Raw genomic sequence first — 23,059 nt, forward strand, 5'->3', positions numbered from 1 at the left:
TGCAGGCTGAAAGTTACAGTCTTTGTAAAGACTAACCTTGTTAATGAATCATGAATGGAATGAATAATAACAAAAATTTTCCCAGGTTTCCAGTCTCCCTCTAGTTGCCAACTATTACAGAAACTAATGAGAGGACTGGCAAAGAAAATATTTAATTTCTATGTTTGCATTCCCTGTGTGAAAAGCAGAAACAAATGGGAAAGATGGTTATCATCAGAATGGCTATCATCAAGAAATCAGCAAACAACACTGGGAGGATGCAGAGAAAAAGGAACCCTCGTGCACTGCTGGTGGGAATGCAGACTGGTGCAGCCACTGTGGAGAACAGTATGGGGTTTCCTCAAAAAACTAAAAATGGAACACCCATTTGACCCAGTACTCCCACTTCTAGGAATATATCCCAAGAAACTAGAAACATGAATCAGAGAGGATATATGCACCTCTATGTTCATGGTGGCACAATTCACCATAGGTAAGATTTGGAAACAGCCTAAGTGCCCATCAGCAGATGAGTGGATTAGAAAACTGTGGTACATCTATACAATGGAATACTATGCTGTCTTAAAAAGGAAGGAACTCCTACCATTTGCAACATCATGGATGGAGCTGGAGAGCATTATGCTAAGTAAAATAAACCAGGCAATGAAAGAAAAATACCACATGATCTCACTCATTTATGGGTAATAAAGAACATTATAACCTGATGAAGAAAAAGATAGATACAAAGTTAGTAAAGCACCGAAGAGACTGTCAAATTACAGCGGGAAGAATGGGGAGTGTTAGGGAAGGGGAGAAAGAGATCCACCATAGGACGTGTATGCGTGCATATAAGCACAGCCAATGGACACAAGACACTGGGGAATGGGTGGAATGAGGGCTAGTGACAGCGGTAGGGGAGGCTGGGGGAAGGTCAATGGGGAAAAAAGGAGATATGTGTACTACTATATGTAATACTTTAAACAATAAAAAGAATAAATTGTTGCATAAAAGGAAATTTGAAAAACTCCAACAACCTTTCTTACCCTCATCCTATGTGCTCTCGACATGCAGTTGAAACACTTCCAAGACTCACTCGTATCACCCTCCTGTTTCCAGATTATTTCCTTAGCACTGAATCATACTATTGAACACTTGAAGATCCAGGGGAAAATTGCCTCCACTATAAAACCTTCTCAAAAGAAACCACACATCACTAATCACGTAGCAATCTCTTTTAAATGTAAAATATTATCACAAACATTAAAAATCTGCATACAAAGCTACTTCATAGCAAAAGAAGTATAGCATTAAATTGTCAGCAAGAAAAGAAAAGTGTAAAATTTAGAGGAAGAGAGAGGTTAACAAAAAAAAGGATGTGGGAATAAACTTAATTAGTAAATTACCTAACAGGCAGATGAAAATGCTCACTTGTGCAGTCTATATTTACCAGGTTGGCTGGAATAAACGATAGAAACAAGTTTACTAGTAGTTATTTAGTACCTTTGAGAGTTTAACTGTGTGACAGAGAGGAGCTTTTCTTTGGCATTGTCTGCCAGTGTCTTTCTATGACCCTAAATACAGGCCATTTTAATAAATACAGACACGTACTTTTCCCTCATTGGATTTTCTCATTTTTCCACAGCTTTGGACCTTATAAACAGGTCCTAAAGAACTACATTTGACCGTGAGGTTTTTCATTTCTTTGGCTTAATTTAATGGTCCTCTAGTAACATTCATTAGATGAGTACGAGGGGTAAATAAGTGAGTAAGAGGGATAAATATATGCATTTTGAGAAAAATTGGGCCCTATCCAATTTTCTAAATACACTACTCTTAATTAGAAGAATATATTAAGGATTAATTTAGGTAACTTTATTGTGCCATGTGGTTGTCTTTTCCTAATTGACTGTTCATTTTATATTGCTGACAAGTCTTTACCCAGGTATAAAAGATGTACTAGTTATTGTTTGGATTATTCTGTGACACATTCTGTACCATTTCTGCACCCAGGAGACTAACATTCTGTACACGGGAAATTGGAAAAGACCGGACTTCATTTTTCAAATTATAAATTGTTGCTTTTCTTTCTAAACTGCAGTAGAACATTTCGCTGTTCTTACTTAGATGAAATTGGAACATCTTGCTCATTTTCTTTAGGTGAAGTCTTGACATTTTGTTCTTCTTACTCATCTGTAGGTGACACATTCGGCTCTTCTCTCTCATCTGCTCTTTTGCGTGTCAGAAAAAAAAAATTAAAACGCATAACAACATAATAAAAGGAATCAACCAAAGTAGAAGCAGGTAATTGGTTTTGTGCCCCATTTTCTTCCTTTTTTCCCGAGGGAGTGGCCCACTATCAATACTACCTCCACTGCCTTCTTTCAGGCAGTTGGGAGGGTCCCACTCCGGGTTGCAATGGCAGTGCTGTCTGTTGTTGCAGACTCCTTTCATATTGCAGGTCTTAGGTTCACAATCAGTTATCAGATGTGACATATTGACACACTTCCTTTGGATGCAGACATGTTCTGCCCCACACTCTGTCCCATCTTTCACATCACCAATGTCAGGTATGGTTATCCCAAAGTGGTAGTCGGTACCCCAGCAGGTGACACCATTGATGTGAGTCCAATGAACAGTAGAATGATCTCTCAGAAGGGGAAATTCTATCACATTATCACACTGAATCCTCCTGCACAAGGTATCTAAGATGTCACATTGCACGTATCTAGCGTTCATTAAACCACAGTTCCCAAAACGGTCACCTCGGGTGTTCATTTCTGTGTCGCAACTCTGATTTGCACTCTTGGCCTCTTTGCCAAAAATGTTCCTACACTGCTCTTCACGGTTATTGCATCTCTTTTCATAGCAGTAGCCTCCACCCTTGCATGACATCCCATTCTGCACATACACATCCTCTGGACAATGGTAGGATGTCCCATTGCACCACTCTGGGAGATCACAGTCATTTTCCTCTTGCCTACAAACTTCGCCTGTTGGCAGGATCTGGCAGTCTTTGCAACAACTCCCCAGAGCACAAGCAGCCCCAGCGCTGAGAGTGCAGTTGGACTCACAGCACGGATCTTTCATACACAAATGTAAAGCGCCACAGTCACACTCTTCTCCTTCTTCAACCACACCGTTCCCACACTGTGCAAGTGTGAAGATGTTCTCTGTATCTGATGAAAGGTACAAGCAATTTCGACTTGCAATGTTGTTCCATGAAGCTAGCATAACTGCAGTTGCTGAATCGAGTTGCACTTGCTTGATATGCATACATTATGCACTTTTTATGTCCACATGTACAAGTTTTGTCATCATGTTCCATACCCAAATTATGACCAATCTCATGTGATACAGTATATGCAAATGAATACACATTATCTTTCATGAAACTATTAACTCCACAGTTAAAATTATAGTCACATACTCTTCCAACATAGGATAAGCCAACAGTAACACCATACCCATGCTTTACAAAAACATGGGCAACATCATGGGGAAAGCGCGTATTAAAGCTAGCTTTCTTCCATTTGCAAAATGCATTCAGGAGACCACCTATTTTATCTATTGAAATGGGGTTTTTTTCAGTCCAGACCTCAATTCCCATTAAAACCACATCAACATGTAGTGAACTCAAAAACTTATTTACTCCACTGACCACAAGTAATATTTCATACTGCACAGCTGTGGTGTTACTTTGGTGATGAAGATAGCGATTGTGGTCCACCACCACTGCCAGTTCAAGAAGCCGCCTGTGGGTCCACCAGCCTTCATACCCACTCTGCATCAAAGTGAAGTTAGCACTCTCCTGAAATTTCAATTGTCTTGCTATTTCGTCATCTGTTAATCCACATTTCATGGCTGGCAATTGTGTCTCTTCACTCTTCATCCGATATAAGAGATGTTCAAATGTGGTAGAATGTGTCTTGGGCTCCATTTCATAAACAACGTCATTTGTCTGTAATATTCCCTGAAAACCACCCAAACAGGCACTGAGGGCAACCATGGATTCTAGGTCTCCCTCCACATAACCCTGATAGTAGCAGTCATTCTGGATAAAAGGCTGGTCCTCAAGGAGAGCGCCTCCGTATGAGTAGGTAAACACTCTGAAGTGTCTGGGTAGAAAATGCCTGTTGACTTTCATGTGTATGACCTGTTTCTGACCTCCAAAATGCATTCTGTAAGAGAGCCAATCTTTATTCTTCATGCCAAATCCGATGTCTATTAACTTAATTGGAATCACCACTTCTGGGGGACCAGGGCATTGGGAGTGCACAACTGGGCACCATCCATATGAGAACAGAATCACCCCCAGCCAGAGTGGCAGGAGAGCATTCCTCACACACACCAGGGCCTTACTCACAGCCATTATGGTGCCACTTACACAGACACTGATGAGAGCAAAATAGGACGGGCAGGAAGCCCGTCCTATGTTCTCTCCGAGGTGTGTGTTCGGCATCGACTTTGAATCTGTTCTCTGGCAGGCTCATATGAGAGGAACTCACTGAAAGTGAAAATAAAAAGCATAGTAGTTACAGGGTTGGGCTTATGAGCAGGCCAAGGTGGAGGGGAAGAAAAAGACAAGTGTTACACTGGATTAGTGTTTGAGACATGACTCAGAATGCTTCTTGAATTTGCCTTTAATAAATTTTAAGGAAGCCAAGCCCATGTGGCTGAGTGGTTGACTTGGTCACTGGTTGAACTTCTGGTCAGGCAACATGCCTGGGATTTGGGGTTAATTCTCAGTACCACGCATGCAGGAGATAACTTATCCATGTTTCTCTGTCATAGAGGTTTCTATATCACTCTCCCTCTTTCTTCTTCTATCTCTAAAAATCTATATAAGCAAATTAAATAGAAAGAAATAATAAGGTAGTGTGAGATTTTGGGTGTACAAAAATAATGATTGGGTATAAACTAACACCTTTTGAACCTAGATGAATGATACATAGGTTTTTTATTTTTTATTTTAATGAATCTTTATTGTTCAGATTACAACTGTTTCTCCTTTTCCCCCCCATATCTCCCCACCACCCAGTTCCCACCCTCTGCCCTTACCTCCCCCCCCGCTGTCCTTATCCATAAGTGTATGATTTTTGTCCATTCTCTTCCCATATTCCCCACACAGACACCCCTTTCCCCCTGAGAATTATCAATCCACTCCCATTCTATGCCTCTGATTCTATTAAGTTCACCAGTTTATTCTGTTCGTCAGATTTTTAATTCACTTGACTTTTAGATTCACTTGTTGATAGATATGTATTTGTTGATCATAATTTTTATCTTTCTTCTTCTTTTTCCTCTTTTTAAAGAATACCTTTCAGCATTTCATATAATACTGGTTTGGTGGTGGTGAACTCCTTTAGCTTTTTCTTTCTGTGAAGCTCTTTATCTGACCTTCAATTCTGAATGATAACTTTGCTGGGTAGAGTAGTCTTGTTTGTAGGTTCCTGCTATTCATAACTTTGAATATTTCTTGCCACTCCCTTCTGGCCTGCATGGTTTCTGTTGAGAAATTAGCTGATAATCGTATGGGAGCTCCCTTGTAGGTAACTAACTGTTTTTCTCTTGCTGCTTGTAAGATTCTCTCTTTGTCTTTTGCCCTTGGCATTTTAATTATGATGTGTCTTGGTGTGGTCCTCTTTGGATTCCTTTTGTTTGGGGTTCTGTGCGCATCCTGGACTTGTAAGTCTATTTCTTTCATCAGGTGGGGGAAGTTTTCGTTCATTATTTCTTCAAATAGGTTTTCAGTATCTTGCTCTCTCTCTTCTTCTGGCACCCCCATAATTCTGATGTTGGTTCGCTTGAAGTTGTCCCAGAGGCTTCTTACACTATCTTCAACTTTCTGAATTCTCTTCTCTTCATGCTTCTCTGGAGGAGTGTCCTTGGCCTCTTTGTATTCCAAATCTTTGAGTTGATTCTTGCGATCCTCTAATCTGCTGTTGGATCTCTGTATAATATTTTTTATCTCAGTCAGTGTATGTTTAATTTCTAGTTGGTCCTTTTTCATATCCTCGAGGGTCTCATTGAATTTATCGGCCTTTTCCATGAAATTCTTGAAAAACCTTATAACCGTGGTTTTGAACTCTATGTCCAGTCGCTTGTTCTCCTCCATTTCTTTGGTTTGTGATTTGTTTCCTTGCCTCCTCATTTTCTCTGCTTCCCTGAATTGGTAGGGTAGTTTTGTGTACTAGGTGTCCTATTGGTTCAATGGGTCAGCCTCCCAGTTACTTGAGGTGGACACTCTTGGTGTACCCTTGTGTACTGTGTGTCCCCCAGCAGGAGCTACAGGAAGAACTAGTTTTCTCCTCCTTTGCTTGGGCGGTTTTGGAGCAGTCTGACTGGAGCTGCAGTTAGTTTGGTTGAGCTGCCACAGAACAGGCCATTTATATGCAAAAGCCGCTGTGTGGAGCCTGGGCAGGTATGTAGAATGTGCGGGTCAGGGTCTCAGGGCGGGGCGGGGTCTCAGGGCGTCACCAGGCTAGGGCGTGGCCAACGGCGATGGCTGGCGTCAGCTGTCTCTGCCTTTCCACATTTCCAAGTCCCTGCGCCCCGTGCTCCAACGCAGTAAAACAATGATTGCTGGGCGCACCTCTGCAAAAAAGTCACACTCACTTTCCGACCTGATGGCCGAGAGTCCAGCTTCTCCCCGTAGGTGTCTGGGTCCCCCGAGTGTCCCCAGAAACTGGATTTCAGAATGATCGGGAGCTTGTCTCCCTTTGGGTTGAAGAAAAGCCGTGCACCCAGTCGCCCGCCGCCAGCCCGATTCGTGCGCCTCCGTACCTCACTCAGCTTTTCAGCATTTGTGCTCCTTTCTAACCTTAGTTGTAAATCTACCACTCAGCCAGCTTTCCCGTGGTTCTGGGTGGTAGACATATTGTCTTTTAGTTGTATTTTTGAAATTGTTGTGTGAGGCAGCAGATTAGTTGTTTAACTATGCCGCCATCTTGGTTCCTCCTGATACATAGGTTTTAATGATACTGTTGTTTAATTACATGAACATATGCCAATATTTTCACAATAAATATAGAAAACAAAGGGTCTTAATGGAAAGGTGAACATATATCATGTTTGAGATGGAGTCTCTATTTATACCTTTTGACTTGATGTAAATATTAATATGTAGTTTTTCTTTTCAATTTCTTTTAAGTTTTTTTTATTTTTAAAAATATTTTTTAAAATTTTTCAATATAGTTGTCATAATAAAGGGGCAACATGCAAATTAACCCTCACACCCTCACAAATTGGCTGCTTACATGCACATTGGCAGGTGGGTGATTTAGGAATGATCAAAGGACTGAAGAAGCAGGCTGGGTGGGTGACCAGGCCAGCAGGGTGGTGAGTGAGGGACGACCAAACGACTGAACAAGCAGGCTGTGTAGGGTGACCAGGTCAACAGGGGTGATAGTGAGGGATAACCAAACTACTGAACAAGCAGTCTGTATGGGGAGACCAGGCAAAGGGGGGTTAGTTAGGGATGACCAAATGACTGAACAAGCAGGTTGCATGGGTTGACCAAGCTGATAGGAGGTGCATGAGTGGTGACCAGACCAGCAGAGTAGGCAGTTGGAGATGACCAGGCTGGTGTGGGGGGCAGTAAGAGGTCATGAAGCTGACAGGGGGGCAGTTAGGGGTGACCAGACCAGTGGGAGGAGCAGTTGGGAGTGACCAGGTGAGTAGGGGGTGCAGTTGAGGGCAATTGGGCTGGCAGGAAAGGTAGTGTGGGGCAACTAGATCAGCGAAGGGGGGCAGTTGTGTGTAACCAGGCTGGCAAGGAGGGGGGCAGTTAGGGGAAACCAGGATGGCAGAGGTGGGCTGTTGGGGGCGACCAGGATGAAAAGGGTGACCAAGAAGGCAGGCAGGTGAACGATTAGGAGCCAGTGGTCCAGGATTGTGAGAGGGATGTCTGACTGCCAGTTTTGGCCTGATCCCTGGGATCACGCATAAACTGATTAGGCCTAAACTGGCAGTCGGACATCCCCTGAGGGGTCACGGATTGGAGATGGTTCAGGCTGGGCTGAAGATCACCTCCATGCACGAATTTCATGCACTGGGCCTCTAGTCCTATATAATAATCCTATATAATAAGATAATAATATGTGAATTTCCCATTGGATTGGGAGTTTGACTAGGAGTTCGACTGGGAGTTTGAGAAGGGGGCTTGGTAGGCAAGCCAACCACCCCATGGCCTCTCCCCCTGGCTGGCCTGGCCTGATTGGTCCTGGTCAGGCCAGGTCAGATGGACCCTACTTGGGCATGAGTGTGCACCGGGCCTCCAGTATTATATATTAGTTTTAGGAGTACACCCAATTGATTAGACCTTATAAAACTTACTCAGTGATTATACTGATAAATCTCACCCCCATCTGATAAAATGCATTCATTGTTATTAGAATACTAGAGGCCCAGTGGACAAATTTGTGCATGGGTGGGGTCCATTGGGGTGGCCCCAGTTCACACATCCAACTTCTCAGAAACAGCTCATGAACCCATTGTCACAGCTCTGTAACCCCAACTGGCACCCCACCTTGGCCTGGAGACACCCCCTCACCTGTACCACCATCCTACCTGCGGGGTGATCAATCAGTGCTGAGACCTCCACCTGGCTCCCTCAGTGCCTTGCAGCTGGGCAGCGGCCCTGCCCCCCACCACTACCAATGGTCAATGTCTGTGGGGCGATTGGGTCCCTGCTCACATCCACCTTGAGCTCGTGCCACTTGCTCACCTGCTTACCATCCTGCCATGGTCCTGCTCTAGTAGGACCTTGCCTACTGCCAGTGTCCCATTGCTGACCCCTGCCATGTCCATTCTACCCCCTGGTAGTCAGCGTATATCATAGCAAGTGATGGAACTCCCTGTCAAATTCTCAGTCGAACTCTCAAATGACTGCCCAAGGGGACAATTTGGATATTAGGCTTTTATTATATAGGATTATTGACTATATTCCCCGTACTATAGTCTACATCTCCATGACAATTCTGTTGCTACCAATTTGTACTTCAATATTCCTTCACCTTTATTATCAAACCATCTTACCCACATCCCATCTGGCAACCATCAAAATGTTCTCTATGATTTTGTTTCGGTTCTGCTTTTTCTTTATTTAGTGTGTTTGCTTTTTTAAATTCAAATGTTGATAGGTATGTATTTATTGACCTTTTATTGTTCATATTTTTAATCCATTCTTCTTCTTTTTCTTCTTCCTCTCCTTTTAACTTCATGTAATACTGGTTTGGTGTTGGTGACACTTATCTTTTTCTTTCCCTGGAAGCTGTTTATATGTCCTTCAACTCTAAATAATAGCTTTGCTGGCAAGAGTAATCTTGGTTTCAGGTCCTTGATTTTCATCACTTTAAATATTTCTTGCTAATTCTTTTGGCAGGCAAAGTTTCTATTGAGAAATTAGTTGAGGGTCTTATGGGAGCTTCCTTGTAGGTAAGGAACTGCTTTTCTCTTGCTGCTTTTAAAATTGTTATGTCGTTAACCTTTTGAATTTTAAATATGACCTGTCTTAGTGTGGGCTTCTTTGGTTTCATCTTATTTGGAGATCTCTAGGATACCTGGAGTTGTATTCTATTTCCTTCACTCAGTTAAGGAAGTTTTATCTGCGATACATGCATGTGGGGGCAAGTCTGTGCAGTGTCTCTGCCCCTCCTACCAGTGTCAGTGGCTTCTTTGTATCTTTAGTGTAGGACTTTTGTTAGGCTATATTTCATGTGGTTTAGAATGATTGTTGTTCCTTTGTTTAGTTGTATTTGTGATGTGGTTGTGGAGAGTGAGAATACAGTAAAATCTTGATATAACTGTATATGAATAAACTGTGTTTTGTACTCACATCTGTAAACCTACTTTTCCCCACCCCAGTATATTAAAGGCAATAAGAAAAATCATATATGGAAGTATTTAAAAATATTTTTTTTTGAGAAATGTGACCAAACAATTTATTATTTAAGATTGAAAGGCAGTCCAATTCTACAAACAAGAAATTGAAGCCATGGATTTTCATCAAGATGGCAGCATAGGTGAATACAGTACAGTAAACCCTTGATTTTGTAGTCCTCGATTTAAGGGACTTTGATTTAAACAGACAGAATTTCTGGTCCATATATCATATGTGAAAATGAATACCCTGTTAATTTTGAAATGCTTTAAACCAAGATTTGCTCATAATTTAATTAATATGTTAAGGCTATGTTAATCATTGTAATTTTTATCAAATAGGCTATATGTTGGGGAAAAACAAATTATTACTTGTCATTATTCCTTCATGTGTTCCTTTTTACATCAAATTCTACCAAACTGCACGGGTTAAATTATCATTTCGGCTTCAAATTGTTGTCATGTAGGTTTACTGGAATAAAGAAGGAAAAAAGAGTTTTTCATGAAAAAGTAAGAATATAGTAAGGAAGACCTTATAAAATACAGAAAAAATGATTCTAGAGAAAAGGTGTCAAGTTACATTAAATGAAGATAAAACAAAAATCAAGCAGAATCAGTATGTCATCCATAAGATGAAGGGACCTTAATTGGGCATTTTTCATTTTTATATTATCTACTAGTTGAAGTGGATTTTTAAGTGAAGTCAGAGGAGAATTCACTTTCCTGTGTTTTTTTCAATTCCTACAGAGGTTTTTGATGTTCTTACATTAAGCACTCTCAATACTTAATAATCTGATGATGACTGTCAATATTCATGCTATAAATAAAAGCCAGCATGGATATGTAAATTACTGAATGCAATTTGACAAATTTCTGATGTGTAATTGGCCCCAACCACTCTGTCCAAATTTGTGTTCAAGACCATTAATTTATTTAGGCCTGCATTATTCATTTATGTTTCCCAGCTGTGTAGCACAGTGCCTGCATATTATGGAGTTTTATTAATATTTTGTTCAGAGAAGCAAGTAACAAATCAGTATTGGCAAAAGGCATCGTGCTTGTACACAATTTCTCATTTTCACAAATATGTGCTCATGTGTTCATATTATTGAGGCAAATATTTTTACATATTTATTTTTCAGATAAGATATATATGTATATAGCTTATCACATAAATGTGTATGAAATTGAAATTGAGAATTTTCTTGCAATTTGAAGACTGTGGGGATGGAGATATTTGTGCCCCATGATTAAATTTTACCCCGCCACTAAGCTTTTCTCCATCCTTTTGGAATTATGATTTTGTTTGCATTTCTGAAGGTGTTTTGCTTTGTCTTCAGTACACTCATATTTCCAATTGCTACCCTTCTAGTTTGATTTTATTCTATTTTACATGGTGCTTAAAATGTTCTACTTCTTAAGAATATAATAAAATATAAACACATTTAAGTAACATCCATCTAACCTATGGTTCTTCCCCGTTCTGGTACCACCATTGTCTATTGGTGATTGAACATTATTGTACATACTAATATATGCATAAGATAATTGGTAAATTTTTTACGTCCCCACAGGTTTGCAATATTGATCAATCTCTGTACCTTAATCATGACCTTCTTTTTTACTATTATTCATAGCCTAAATCATGTTTTCCAAAATGTGAGTAACAATGCAAAAAAGCACAAATTTGTACCTTTCAACCAAGTAAAAAATTCTAGACTAGGAAATAATAAATGTCATAGACACCCCTCAAGATGTGAATACTTTTGTCTATATATATATTCATTCACACACAAATCCTATTATTTCTTTCTTTACACAAGTTCTTGAGTGACTTACCAGCAGAAAAATTAATGGATCAATGGTCCTTTTTAGCCTGTGTTTATTGATTCATTGTCTTTTTATTTGAGACAACCCCTCTTGTCTCTGGATTGATTACATCCTAGATTTAGTTACCTAGCAGCACTCCTCTCCCAGTTCTACAGATCATGGCAACTGCTTAGAGTTCCTCCTCATTGTGACTCCACCATCTCCATCAAACTTCTTGAAATTGCCAATATGGGCAGACTCATGTTCAGCAAGTTGTCGGAGGTAAGCCAAGGAAGCAAGGTTAGTTATTCATTAATCTTGAGAGTTTACCTGTGGGACAGACAGGTTTATAATGTCTTCCTGCTGGATACCTGCCAGTGTCCTCCAGTTTGGTAAGTTCATTCCACATCTGCATTTTTTTCCCTTATGGAATTTTTCACTTTCTCTCTGGCTTTCATCACAATTAGTTTCTAAAGAATCTACTTAGAGCTGTGTTAATTAGTATATTTGTGTTTTGATTTTTATTTGTACTCTCCCAATTAAACAGGAGACCCCAAACAATGCACACAAGTGCTTTCCTAGAGCTTCTGGCTCAGGTGAACAAAGAGAATACACCACTGGCTGTTATAATAAACCACGTAAATGAGTGATTTCATAGAGACTTATTGCTTGACAATTACAGGATAGAATATCAAAATCAGCATCCACAATGCCTTACTCTCTCTGAAGATAGTAGGGAAGAATTTATTCTAGGCATCTCTTCTGTCTTCACATAGTTCCTTGCCCTGTGAAACATGATCAGTTATGACAGGATTATTTGCCCTTGCCCAAATTTACCATTTTAAATAGGAAACTAGTGACATTGAATTAGGCCACCTTGTGCACCCAACTTCAGTGTTACGTAATGCTAATAAGTTATGTCTGCAATGAGCTTTTCCCAAATAAAAGCATTTTCTGAGATTAAAAATGGTGGCAGAGGAAATGGCATCTCACAGACATGCTCCCAGGACCAAACAGGAATTACAACTAAAATACAGAAAAAGCACTTTAAAAAATGAACTGAGAACTATCTGTAGAACAAGCATGTCAAACTTGCAGCTGGCAGGCCCCATTCCTCATTTTTCCAGATAGCTGTGATTTTGACAAGCTTGCTGTAGAGGATGTTGATAACCAAGGATGGAAACCACATAGAGTCTGGTAGGAGGGGCGAAGTCACTAAAGGGCTGGCCAGGCTCCCAAAGACAACAGCTGAAATAACGGAGACATATCTCAGCTGTGGAGTTTGCCATGAGAACTCTGGGGTATAATCCCCAAGCTGTCACCCCTCCCAAAGAGAGCACCAGAATTGATAAAGAAGCCCACATAATATCTGGCTGTGTAAAACAGAATGGTTGCAATCTGACAGGGAGTGAAGGCTGGACATGCAGGCACCCTATTATATGGCTCAAGCACAAAATTATCCATGCAGTTCCTCATCTTGTCCTCTCACAGAGGGAGAGATGAGAAGACTAGAGCTGTCTGAACAGAAGCGAGGATCAGGGTCTATTGGGTTAGAGCTCAGAAGGCAGACACCTTGTTTTGCTAAGTCATGCCCTCATTCATTGGAGGCCATCTTTCTCATTTAAACCTGTATTATCTTGACATATTGCCTGGGAGGAAGACAGATGACCAACTCTATGGTAAAATTACCTGACCCACCCTGTGGAGTTTCTGAGGCCCATTAAGGGACTGAGAATAACAATTATCCTCCAGGAAGAGGGCAATTATCCTGCACTGTTGCAAACCTATCACCCCACATATGAACAATTGTCCGTGGTCTATTCAAGACTGAATCCAATCAGTCTTCAGGCAGAGGTGGTTCACTAGAGGCTTTGAGTCTTTGCCTTATCTAATTAATAAGAAACAACAGTTTGGTTCCCCACCACAGACACCATCCAAGACTGCCAGTGAGCAAAAGCCCATGGGACCCCCAAATGCCTGCAGCTGACCCTTGGAGGACTAACTCCATGATTGTAATAAGTACAGCTCAGAACAGGGTCCATCAAAGTGTGAGACTCAAGGGAGATCCAGATTCTGAACTAAAAAGACCCTGGCCATTGAGCAGCTTGCACAATAACATTGTGGTCAAATCTCTCTGGTTGCAAGTCGAAGGGGAGATCCCTCTCACACATGGGACATCAACCACCAAGTAGCAATTACAACAGGAGAGCCCAAACAACACACACAAGAGACAATTCTAGAGCATTCAGCTCAGGTGAACTAAGAGACTACATCACTGGAATCTTCAAGAGACTTTCTATGTAATGCCATCCCACAAAGACTGGGAGGCATAGCAGATCTATAATACACAGAAGCAAATATAAAAAGAGTTCAAAATGGCAGAAAAAGAAATAACCCCCAACAATGTAAAAAGAATCTCCAGAAAAAAAACCTAAATACAATGAAGGCAAGCAACATATCAGTCATGGAGTTCAAAACATACTTTATAAAGATGATAGATCATCCAGAGAAAAAATTAAGAAGGAAATAGAGGCCTGAAATGACACATAGGTCAGATGGATATAACCAATATTTACAGAGCATTTAACCCCAAATCAACAAAATATATATTATTCTCAAGTGTACATGGAACATTTTCAAAGATAGACCACATGTCAGGGTATAGAACCAGTCTATGAAAATTCAAGAAGATTGATATAATACCAACCACCACCTCAATTCATAATGGCATGAAGTCAGAAATCAACTACTACATAAAAAATCAAAAACATTTCAATACATGGAAGCTAAACAGCATGATATTAAACAATGAATGGGTTACCAATGAGATCTAGCAAAAAATTAAACATGTCCTGGAAACAATTAAAAATGAACACACAATTTCCCCAAAACTATGGCACATGGTGAAGGCTGTCCTGAGAGGGAAGTTCATAGCAATATAGGTCTATCTCATGAAACATGTTAAAGAACTAATAAAATATCTAACCCTACAACTAAACTAACTAGAAATAGAACAGCAAGAAAAGCTCAGAGGAAGTAGAAGGAAGGAAATAATAAAGTCAGAGTAGAAATAAATGACATAGAGGCAAAAGAAATTAGTATAAAACATCAATAAATCCAAGGGTTTTTTTTTTTTAAAAAATAAATAAACAAGATTGATAAACCGTTAGCCAGACTCATCAAGAAAGAAAAAGGAGAACACTGAAATAAATAAAATCAGAAATGACAAAGGCAATATCACAATGGACACCACAGAAATACAAAGGATTGTAAGCAAATACTATGAACAACTATGTGCCAACAAACTGGACAACTGGAGTGAAATGGACAAATTCCTGGAAATATACAATCTTCCAAGCTCAACCAGGAAGAATCAGAAAACATGAGTAGGTCAATAACAGTAGATGAAATTAAAACAGTAATTTAAAAACTTCCAGCAAACAAAAGCTTGGAAAGATGGAGTTACAGGTGAATTTTACCAAACATCCAAAGAAGAAATAATACCCTTCCTCCTCAAACTTTTCCAAAAAAGTCAAGAAGGAATACTTTGAAGCTCTTTTTATGAATCCAGCATTATCCTAATTCCAAAACCAGTAAAGACACTATAGAGAAAGTAAGTTAAAGGTCAATATCCATGATGAACACAGATGGTAAAATAGTCAACAAGCCCAGCTGGCGTGGCTCAGTGGTTGAGCATAAGTCTATGAACTAGGAGGTCATGGTTCAATTCCCAGTCAGGACATATGCCTGGGTTGCCAGCTTGAACCCCAGTATGGGTGTGTAGGAGGCAGTTGATTAGTGATTCTCTCTCATCATTGATGTTTTTATCTGTCTCTCTCCCATCCTATCTGAAATTAATAAAAAAATTAAAGAAAAAAATCCTTAACAAAATATTAGCAAATCACATTCAATGATATATTAAAAAGGTTATACACCATGACCAGGTGGGATTTATTCCAGAGATGCAAGATAGGTACAAAATTCGCAAATCAATAAATGTGATACATCACATAAACCAATTGAAAGATAAAACCCACATGATCATAGCAATTGAACAGAAAAAGCATTCGACAAAAATCAAGCACCCTTTTTTTGTAAAAATCTCCCAGTAAAGTAGGAATAAAGGGATCATACTTTAACATAATAAAGGCCATACATGACAAATCTACAGCCAACATAATACTCAGTGGGCAAAACCTGAAAGCATTTCCGATAAGAATAGGAACAAGACAAGGATGTCGCTTTCACCCCTCTTATTCAACATAGTACTGGAAGTCCTAGTCATATCAATCAGACAAAAGAATAAAAGGCATTCAAATAGGAAAGGGGGACGTAAAACTGTCATTATTCACAGATGACATGATATTGCACATAGAAAACCTCAAGACTCTACAAGGAAATGACTAGATTTAATAAACGAATTCATAAGGTAGCAGATACAAAATTAACTTCCACAGATTGATGGCATTTTTATATACCAATAATGAAATCTCAGAAAAATAAACTAAAAGAACAATCACATTTAACGTTGCAACAAGAACAACAAAAGATACCTAAGAGTAAATTTAAACAAGGAGTTTAAAGACCTGCACTTGGAAAACTAAAGGACATTGAGAAAATATAAAGACACAACCAAATGCAAGTGTATACCATGTTCATGGATTGGAAGAATTAACATCATTAAATTGTCTGTACTACACAAAGCAATCTACAAATCCAATGCAATCCCAATGGCATACACCACAGAACTAGAAAAAATACTCCAAAAATTTATATGGAACCATAAAAAAACCTGAATGCTGCAGCAATCTTGAGAAAGAAGAACAAAATAAGAGAGACAATGATACCAGATATAAAACTATACTACAAAGCCATTATAAACCAAACAGCCTGGAATTGGCACAAAAACAGGCATATAGAGCGACCAATGGCTCAGAAAAGAGACCCCAGAAATTGACCCACACTACTATGGTCAATTAATATTTGACACAGGAGGCAAGAGCATACAATGGAGTAAAGACAGTGTCTTCAGCAAATGGTGCTGGGACAACTGGAAAGACACATGCAAAAAGATGAAACCTGACCACCCACTTACACCATATATAAACTCAAGGTGAATAATAAACTTTAATGTTAGGCATGAAACCATAAAAATCTTAGAGGACAACATAGCAGTAAAATCTCAGACATCTCCCATAACAATATATTTACAGAGACATCTCCCAGGGCAAAAGAAACTAAGGAGAAAATAACCAAATAGGACTCCATCAAAATAAAAAGCTGCTGCAAAGCAAAAGGAACCATCATCGAATTGAAAATGGAACGCTCTGAATGGGAGAATATATTTGCCAGTAATATATCTTATAAGGTGTTAATATCCAAAATATATAAAGCATTCATACATCTCAACAAAAGGAAGACAGCTTCCAATTAAAAAAGAAGACCTGAATAGATATTTCTCCAAAGAGGACATTGGTGGATTCTAAGGATCAAAATGAATTCCAACAAAGTAAGACCCAAAGCTGGGAGGCGTGAAACAGACTGACATAACTTGATGTGGAGTTGGGGGGACAAGTAGAGATAAACCAAAGAAATTATATATTGTATGCGTTACCCATGGACATTGCAATAGGGTAGTGAGGACCTGAGGCAGTGAGTGATCTTGAGGGGAAGAGAAGAGTGAAAGGAGAGGGGGAAGGGAGATGGGTGATATCTATAATAATATAATAAATAAATAATATATAAAAACTAAAATAGTAACACTCTAAAAATATTGAATTTACAGGAAAAAGGATGTATTAATTGCTAGAGTACTATATAATGGTTACTTTCCTCTAAATAAATAAAAATGATCTTAAATCATGAAAAAAATTACATTTTATAAAGAACTACTTTCCCAAGTCAATCATTATTTTACTTCAAAATATCAGTACTATTAATTAGCTTCAAATTCTGATAACTGAAAGAGGCATTTGTTTTTAATATCCACAAATTCTCCCCTCTGCACTCTCTACCGTAGTTGTAATTACATGTCTAAAATTAGATTTACTTCTACTCTCTAAAAGGACTTTTCTTTTATTGTTTTACTATTTTTTCTTAGTTCTTCTATTTGTTTCTTAATACCTTTCATTTTAATATTGAAAATAATGTATACACAATGGAATAAAACAAACAAAACTCCCCGGTACCCTAACGAAACATGTTTTGTATTAAAACCACAAATTAAGTTTGTGTTTTATTTGTAACTTACCTGAACTAAGGCAAGAGGTTGAAACAGTCAAACTTGGGGAAGATGTTTCAGGAGATTCTGTCATAAAACTCTTTTTTTCCACCATGTCCAAGACTTTAGGTACATTGAGCTACTTAAAAAATTTCATTAAAGTGTAATTTGTACTAAAAATGAACACATCACAGAGGTTTATAGATCACAGTATTTTCAGGGCAGAATATGCCTAGTTAAGCAATATTGAGATTAAGCGGGGACCCTCGTGACTGTTGGTGAGAATGTAAATTAGTGCAGTCTCTGTGGAAAACAGTATGGAGGCTGCTCAAAAGTTAAGTGTGGAGCTACCACGTCTTGGATGCTTTATCTGTGTCTGCTTACTTCTGCTTCTACCTTCATTTAGTGTCCCTGGACTTACTTTCTCTCTGGAATAATTTCATTCTCATTTCCTTTCATGAAAAGCAACAACTGCCTCTCTACTTACACTTTTTCATGGAGACCTCCTTATTCCTACTTACTTCTCCTAAAAACTATATGTCAACACTGTGAAACCCAGCAGAAGAAGATTTCCAGTTTTAAATTCCCCTATGACCTACTGAACGGATGTCTGATCTCAATTTCTTTGATTACCAAGAACACTTCTGAACCACTCACCTGGTAGCCATCTCATTAAACCCCTATGTACTTACTTGTCTTTTTAACTCACAAACCAATCCTGCACAAACCTCAAATTATTTAAAGTTTGATTTAAAAATTTATTCTCTACCATCTTATTTACATTCTGACTATACTTACCAAGTATGTGCATAACCTATTCAACATTCAGTTTATTTTATCTTTACAACTCATTGTCACTGATAAGCCATCAAACTGTGGCTAAGTCCTGCATTATTTTAACATTTTCAACTATCACAGCTTTTATATCTTAAACTAGCTTTCCCGTTGCAGGAAAAATCCTGCAATAGGATTTCCTGCTGCACTCTACCCCGCCTCCGCTCTGCCCTTGTCCCCCACCTCACCTTCTCCTCCAGCCCGCCCACGTTTCCGCGTTTCCGTTCGCCCCCGGCCCCGCCTCCGCCCCGCCCTTGTTGCCCGCCCCGCCTTCTCCTCCAGCCCACCTGCGTTTCCCTTCGCCCCCGGCCCTGACTTCGCTCCTCCCTTCTCCTCCCCTCCCCTCCTTTCGACGCTGTCTTGATATGCAAATTAGCCGCCATCTTTGTTGGGATAATTTGCATATTCGTCCTGATTGGTTGGTGGGCGTGGCTTGGCTGGTGGGCGTGGCTTAGGTGTAGCAAAGGTGCGGTCAATTTGCATATTTGTCTATTATTAGATTAGATAGTTTAGCATGGCTCTCATTCTTAATCTAAACCTATCCATCAAATTCACAGAGGACTCAAGTAATTGTTCTTGTCCTTTATTTCACATTTCTTTCAGTGATACATAATTTTCCCCTCCATTTTTATGTACCTTCCTCTACAGTCAGTTAATTCATATTTGTCCAACTCCTTAACCCAAAGTGAATTGATCCCTTCATTGCTAAAACAAACTGCTAACACTACCCTGAAAAATATCAGACTATATTTAGGAGAATGCTTAAAAAGAATTAATAATCAGAATTAAAATGAGATACCCTGACACCGAAGCCTGAAGGATAAGTTATGAACAGATATTTATTATATTTCAATACTTTGTCCTTTTAAAAAATGTATTTTTATTGATTTCAGTGAGGAAGGGAGAGGAAGAGAGACATATAAACATCCATGATGAGAGAGAATCATGGTCGGCTGCCTTTATGCCTGCCCCCCACTGGGGATCGAGCTGGCAACCTGAGCATGTACCCTTTGCCTGAATCAAAACCAGGAGGGATCCTTTAATCCCCAGGTTGATGCCCTATCCAATGAGCCATGCAAGCTAGGGCCTTTGTCTTTTTTTTCTCCACAAGTTTCATAACTTTCTGAATTTCTAATGTCTTTATTAATGCACAGGGCAGAGGGCTGAAATTCTATGTGTTTTTTTGTTTTGTTTTGTTTTCACAAGTTGTTATTGCTGACTTTCAATCATGATAGTTTAAATTGATAAACCAAGAATTACTCATTGCCAAGAACACAAAATATCTGATGATGACTAGATGAAACATTTGAGCATAAACATCTCTAAATTGTGAATAAAATCCCAATATCTTAATTTGGTCTCTATGTTTCTATTGATATACATTGTCTGTATTCTTCCTATAGAGTGTTGAGTAATGTTGTGATGGAAAGGGATTGTTAATGAGTACTATTGTACTGTTTGGAATTATCTAAGCCTATATAAATTTGTGACATAATTTATTCCTTAGACATCAATTTGGGATCAGGCAATAAGAGAAAAGTAGATGCCAAAATTTTTTGAGCTAGAATATATTTGTCCTTAGTACATTATTGATTTAATGACTCTAAAGATGAGTTCTCTGAAAAAATACAACAACATTCTCAGTGTAGTAATGCCTGCAATGATGAAATAGCTTCAAATTACACTGTTGCCACAACCTTCACATTGGAGTTCTGTATCTGAAGGAGGGGCCAACAAAAAAAATGAAAACGCTATACAAGAAATATGAATTTAGAAGGCATGGGGGCCAGGTGGAGACCTCTTTCTTGAAGAGGCACAACAACTTCTGGCCTGGTCCACTATTTATTTACTTGAATACACATTTGCACTTTAGTAATGCATACAGCAGTGATGAGCAACCTTTTGAGCTTGGTGTGTCAAACTTCGCCAAAAAACTGAGCATAACTCGGGTAGTGTGTCACTTTGAGGAAAAAAGTTATTTCGCAAATGTTTCATCCTCAGGAGCAGCAAATGTTTCATCCTCCCATGTGGCCACCTCAGCGGCCGCGTGTCATCAGAAATGGCTACGCGTGTCAGTGCTGACACGCGTGTCATAGGTTCGCAATCACTGGCATACAGGCATATCAAAGGTAAAGTTTGGTAAACAGGAAAAGGATTACCAGGTTAGGAAATTGCCTTGAGCCTTTGATTCCACAGCCGGGCAATATTATGCTGATTTTCAGCTCTCCTGAATATGAAAGTCCTTCCAATGATTCTTTTTGCATTAATATGCTAACTGCAGCTGGCTTTAGCCTCAGGCACACTGTCAGACTTTCTATGCAACCCTTATAAATACTTTCTTCTTCTTCCCTGAGTGTTTTCAAATTCATCCATATGTGTATCTTAGTTACCACATCACCTTCACTTTCATTCATGGCTTAATCACTGTATCCTCAACTGTAATAACCTATTAAGAACATATTTCAGTGGATCTCAATGAAATAAAGTAGAAAGCAATAGCATCCTCATCAAGATTTGAACACTTAAGAGGAAAAGATCCTTTATTGTGTGTGTGTGTGTGTGTGTGTGTGTGTGTATGTATTTATGAATGCACAAATACAGTGTTCTTCTTAGCTTTGTAGCTCACCTTCTTGAATGACTTAGGAGAAAATTAGTGGTTGTAAGGATCCTCTCTAACTATGGATGCACCTATCTTGTATTACCCATAATTATGCAAAGTTTTTTGTGATTTCATGCAGTAAAGGGAAATATAAATCCATTTCCCTCTGTCTCTCATTTAATGAAGTTTCAGATTTAGCAAGTTAGAAAAAAGACTTTCTCAGTTACACACCATTCAACTGTCAAAAGTTCCTTTACTTTGGGGCTTCATCACTTCCATCTGACCTTATTTCTAATTTCTCTTCAAAAGTAAAAATATCCAATTTTTGTTGCAATGGAAAATACTATTGAAGCATCTAGGGAGGATGACTGCTGACGGGAAGGCAGACTGGAAGACAGTGTGTGAGTGAAAGAACAAAGGGAGGGTTGTGGTCACACGGGGAGTGTTTGTTGGTGAGTTGAGAGAGCGATATACTCCAGAGACTGTGGGAGACAGCTGGACGGGGTTCCCCTGATCTGGCAGCCCCCACTTCTGCTGGCTTCCCTTCCGGAGCCACCAACTCTGACACGGAGACCTCACCATCTTGAAGGGGAATGTGGATGTTGTCAGAAGACTGAAAATCTATAACTACAGCATCCAGCGAACAGCTGTGAACCCAAGAACACCAATTTCCAAGTGGCCTGAGCATGCAGATTCAGAGGAGCTCTGCACCCCCACACGGAAAAGTCAGAATTCACCTCGGATAAGGAGAGAGAGAACTACATAACCAGTACCTGGAGAAGAGAGATCATGGGGAGACAAAGAAACAGCCCACATATGAAAGAAAAGCTGGCATCACCAGAAAAGGAAGTAAAGGAAATGGAGGCAAGCAACCTGTCAGAGAAAGAATTCAGAGAAGTAGTCATAAGGTGGATGAAAAGAATGGAAGACAAGTTTAATAATATGTGTAAGAACCAAGAGGAAATGAAGAAGAACAAAGAAGAAATGAAAATGACATTGCTGCTGTAAAGAACTCAATAGAAAGCATCAACAGTAGACTAGAGAAGCAGAGGACTACATCAGTGAGCTAGAAGACAAGGTAGGAAAAAATATGCAAGTAGAGCAGCTTGTAGGAAAAAAAAATTAAAAAGCAGGAGGAGAGCCTAAGGGAACTTTGGGACAACATGAAACTAAACAAAATTTGCATAATAGGGGTTCCAGAAGGCAAGGAAACTGAGCAATGAATAGAAAACCTGTTTGAGGAAATAATAATAGAAAACTTCCCTGATATAGGAAAGAAAAAAACCACACAAATCCAAGAAGCTCACAGGGTCCCAAACAAAATGAACCTCAAAAGACCGACGCCAAGGCACATTATAATTAAACTGGCAAACACCAATGAAAAAGTAAGAATCTTAAAAGCAGCCAGAGAGAGACAGAAAGTTACCTACAAAGGATCCCCCATCAGACTTGCAACTGATTTCTCAACAGAAACACATCAGGCCAGAAGGGAATGGAATGGAATACACAAAGTTATGCAAAAGAAGGGTCTGAATCCAAGCAAGGCTATCAATCAAAATTGAAGGTGAAATTAGGAGCTTCACAGACAAAAAAGGACTAAGGGAGTTTATTACCACCAAACCAGCAATGCAAGAAATGCTAAAAGATCTGCTGTAAAAAGAAGAAATAGGAAGTGAAGAAGGAACACAGGGGTAAAGAATAAAAATGGCGACAAATAGTACCTATCATTAATAACTTTA

General features: G+C 39.3%; 2 protein-coding genes across 3 annotated transcripts in view; both read right to left on the reverse strand.

Moving 5' to 3' along the window:
• LOC103298488 (disintegrin and metalloproteinase domain-containing protein 25-like) overlaps nucleotides 1-11,717 on the reverse strand; it is a 40,694-nt gene extending 28,977 nt beyond the window's left edge. Inside the window, exon 1 of one of the 2 annotated variants that reach the window (XM_054717635.1) lies at nucleotides 11,698-11,717. The gene's annotated coding sequence lies outside the window, so the exon portion shown is untranslated. Of the gene's footprint in view, nucleotides 1-1,022; nucleotides 1,049-11,697 lie in introns of those variants that run through there. The other variant, XM_054717633.1, reaches the window with a different exon arrangement.
• On the reverse strand, nucleotides 2,162-4,351 carry LOC103304646 (disintegrin and metalloproteinase domain-containing protein 20-like). The gene is given in 3 exon segments (XM_008161490.2): nucleotides 2,162-2,226; nucleotides 2,229-3,193; nucleotides 3,195-4,351. Coding segments are annotated over 3 exon segments (2,184 nt in total). The 5' UTR covers nucleotides 4,349-4,351.
• Nucleotides 11,718-23,059: the final 11,342 nt, after the last annotated feature.

Source organism: Eptesicus fuscus, chromosome 6 (genome assembly GCF_027574615.1).
Source record: "Eptesicus fuscus isolate TK198812 chromosome 6, DD_ASM_mEF_20220401, whole genome shotgun sequence".
Lineage (NCBI taxonomy): Eukaryota > Metazoa > Chordata > Mammalia > Chiroptera > Vespertilionidae > Eptesicus > Eptesicus fuscus.